This window comes from Trypanosoma theileri (assembly GCF_002087225.1).
Source record: "Trypanosoma theileri isolate Edinburgh chromosome Unknown TM35_Tth_51_V1, whole genome shotgun sequence".
Taxonomy (NCBI): Eukaryota; Euglenozoa; class Kinetoplastea; order Trypanosomatida; family Trypanosomatidae; genus Trypanosoma; species Trypanosoma theileri.
In genome coordinates this window covers 46,822-50,465 of record NW_021639893.1, presented here as the reverse complement: position 1 = coordinate 50,465, position 3,644 = coordinate 46,822, and the positions used below count along the sequence as shown (strand labels likewise).

General features: G+C 39.9%; 2 protein-coding genes across 2 annotated transcripts; both read right to left on the bottom strand.

Annotated features, from left to right (window-relative positions):
* Window positions 1-1,276: 1,276 nt before the first annotated feature.
* TM35_000511240 (uncharacterized protein) lies at window positions 1,277-1,834 on the bottom strand (the record flags this gene model as incomplete). The annotated part of the gene is made up of 1 exon (XM_029030619.1): window positions 1,277-1,834. The coding sequence occupies one exon, from the start codon at window positions 1,832-1,834 to the stop codon at window positions 1,277-1,279; it is 558 nt and encodes a 185-aa protein (XP_028878089.1).
* A 1,011-nt stretch (window positions 1,835-2,845) lies between these two features.
* TM35_000511230 (uncharacterized protein) lies at window positions 2,846-3,643 on the bottom strand (the record flags this gene model as incomplete). The annotated part of the gene is made up of 1 exon (XM_029030618.1): window positions 2,846-3,643. A coding segment is annotated over one exon (798 nt), but the record flags the coding sequence as incomplete, so codon positions are not given.
* Between the last annotated feature and the right edge of the window lies 1 nt (window position 3,644).

Here is a 3,644-nt window from a genome sequence, read left to right as displayed (position 1 = left end):
TTGAGCAGCTTCAGTTACCACACCCACACAGCAGAGCACAACAGCCAACACACAAATCACACGGCGCATCATCATCATAACGGTCATCGTCACTCTTCTTCTTCTTGTTCTCGTCACTTGAGTTCACAGGTCTACACAGGGAGTGTGAAAAAGAGAAACAAGAAGGAAGAGACAAAGAAAGATACATACATAGTGAGTGGATACATGAAATAAATAGTAAACCACAAAGAAACTCACATCACGAAAAGGAAAAGCTACCAGTTAAAGAATGCAATACAGCGCAATAACCTTAGTAAGAGTAAATACAAAAAAAAAGCCCACACTCATAAATATTGCAAAAAAAAGGATGAACCACCAAGCAAAATCATCAAGCAAAGAAACAGATATTAACCATTAGCCCAATTTACCCAGTACACACAGAAATATACACCAACTATGGGTCTAATTCTATATGTGTATATATACGCAATTATAAATATAAATTCATCTGTTACTATTATTTCTTTTCCCACTGCAAAAAGTAGTTCATCTTCATCATTATCACAGTGCAAGCCCAGGTGCACACACACAGAGAGTCTCCAATAAAACACATACACACACAATGGAGTAGCAATAATAATTATAGGATAAACATAGAGAGCAAAAAAACACACAAAACACATTAACATTAAGAAACAAAACAAAAAAGAAGAGATAATCCCAACAGGTGAAAGATTAGTTAGACTGTAGTGTGAATGTATGCAAAAAAGAAAAAGAAAAAAAGGATGACCTGAGTCACACACCACCACCACCATTACAATCAGCACACAAGAATACAGGCCAGTGTAACCACAATCAGTAGTGGTACACGCACCCACACAGAACTGCTGGTACTGCTGCCGCTGTCTGCATCACCCTTCTTGTTGTTTGTGAGTTCAGGAGGAAGTGTTGTTGTTGTTGTTGTTGTGGTGGTGGTTGATGTTGATTCCTCATCATTACTGGGTGTATTGGGAGTGTCCCTCGTTGTATCACCTTCTTCAGGTGCAGGTGAAGTTTCTGAAGTAGACTGAACACTATTTCCTTCTTCTTTGTGTTGATTCCCGTTATTTTCTTCAGTTCCCTTACTGCTCACTTCATTAGTTGAAGATGTTGTAGTTCTCCCTGCACTCGCACCATCCCTTCCTTGTGGTGGGGTTTCCAATTTCTCATCTTGTCCCTCTGCAGTTAAGTGTCTCTCATTCCCGTGACCAGCAGCTGGAGAGTCATCCTCATTCTGTGTCTTAGGGCCCAACGCTTCTCATCCATCAATCTTGGGATCAATATTTTCAGTTGTACGTGGACCAGTCTCACGTGATCGAGAAGTAGTTTCAACATCAACAGCAGCAACTCCAGGCTCTCCACGTGCAGAATCAGGATTAGCAGTAATATCACTTGCTGCTCTTTCAGGTACCACACCAACATGTGGATTGTTTTCTACCGCTTTCTGGCCTGCTATGGTGAGTTCATCTTTCGTACCGCTGCTAACACTTCCCTCTTCTCGATGTCCTCCATTTGTGTGGATCACTGGACTATGCGGCTGTACCAGTTCCTGTGAATGATCACGGTTAACAAGATCATCATTATGTTCTTCACCACTACTTTCTAAACACTGAGAATTATCAGCACCAGGGGGTGAACCAGATGAACAAGGAGAAACTTCAGAATGTCCATCACCGGGACCTGGTGGACCCTCAGAATCATGTTGTTTGGGTTTAGCCTCAAGAGCTTCAGCTTCAGCTTGATCAGCTACCACACAGCTGCAGACACAACACAGTGCAATAGTGAGAACACAAAAGAGATGGCGTATTGACATCATTGCGTTTCCCCGTTGGTGTTACTATATCAATTAAGCAGTCCAAAGAAAAAGAAAAACAGAAAGAGGCAACAAAAACACAAATAAAGATAAACACATAAAGAGATCAAAACGAAAAGGGTAATAGCAAGCCAAACATAACAGAGAGCTGCAACCATCACTCAAATAGTGTCCAAATTAAAGTAAAAAGCACACAATACCCCATAACAAACAGATAATCCCAATTACCCCTCAAAAACGGAAAAAATGTAATCAAAAAAACAACTAACGGGAGCAAGCACAGAAATAAATACCCCTTTCACTTTCAGTAGAACCATGTGCAAAATCATGAATATATATGAATTCCTTTTTATTTACTCTCTGCACAAAACAATTCAACGTAACATTAAAACCGAAACCACAATGCGCCCAAACAAAGAAAAATGTCCGAAAACAGAAATTAAGAACAGGACCAACCGCACAAAAATAGCACAACTCTCCATGTACACTGGTCTGTACAAGCAATTAAGAAAATTATTGTATAAATTATTATTTTCTTTCTTTTTTCTGCAGAAAACAATCCAACACAACGTGCAGAGCAAAGCACACAACAATAAACAAAACAAACAGATATTAACAATTGGCCCAATTTACACTGAAAACACAAAGAAATATACACCAGCTAAGGGTGTAAGTCTATATACGTGTATATATGCAATTATAAATATAAATTCATTTGTTATTATTATTTCCTTTTCCCACTCATTGCAAAAAGCAGTTCATCATCATTATCACACTGCACGCCCAGGTGCACACACACAGAGAGTCTCCAAGAACACACACACAAAATGAAGCAGCAATAATAATAATTATATGATAAACACAGAGAGAAAAAACACACAAAATACATTAACATTAAGAAACATAAAAAAGAAGAGAATCCCAACTGGTGGAAGATTAGTTAGACTGTAGGGATGTATGCAAAAAAAGAAAACAAAGGATGACCTGAGTCACACCACCACCACCATCACTCAATCAGCACACAAGAATACAGGTCAGTGTAACCACAATCAGTAGTGGTACACGCACCCAAACAGAACTGCTGATACTGCTGCTGCTGTCTGCATCACCCTTCAAATTTGGCATTATGGTGTTATTGCTGATTCCAGGTATAGGAGGAATTGTAGTGGTGGTAGTTGAGATTGAGTCCTCATTACTGGTTGTATTGAGAGTGACAGAGGTCGTGTTCGCTGTGGTATTCCCTTCTGCTGATGCACCCACAGTATCGACACCATTTGTTGATTCAATCTCTGTAGTTGTCACATTATCAGTGATACTGTTGGGCTCTGTGCTCGTGTTATTTAGTGTGTTTGAATCATCAATAGATAGACCAGATTGAGTTATTTCACTAGGTGATGCATCTGTAGTAGGATGTGGTTTTGAGTCAGCAGTAACATGGGATTCTGTACTTGTTGTACCTGTGATATTTGTTTCTGTATTGTGATTCTCTTGTTGTTGAGGACCGTGTGTGGTTTCCTTTATCTGTTCTTGGTTCCCATCAGAACCTATCACACCTGACTCACCTTTGTGTTCACTGGCGGAAGAATCTGTTTCCTTTTTCTGTGTGTTGCCTTCACTAGGCTGACTGATACTGACACCTTTTACAGGAGAAACAGGAGATTGGACAGTTTCCGTTTTACTCGCATTCAATGGAGTTTGAACTTCTAATGTGTCACCTGCCTTTTGTTCCATCACCTTCTGCTCTCCATCCATCTTGGTATCCTCCAAAACACCATTGTGAGCTTTAGTAACACTGCTGGGTACGTCAGGACGA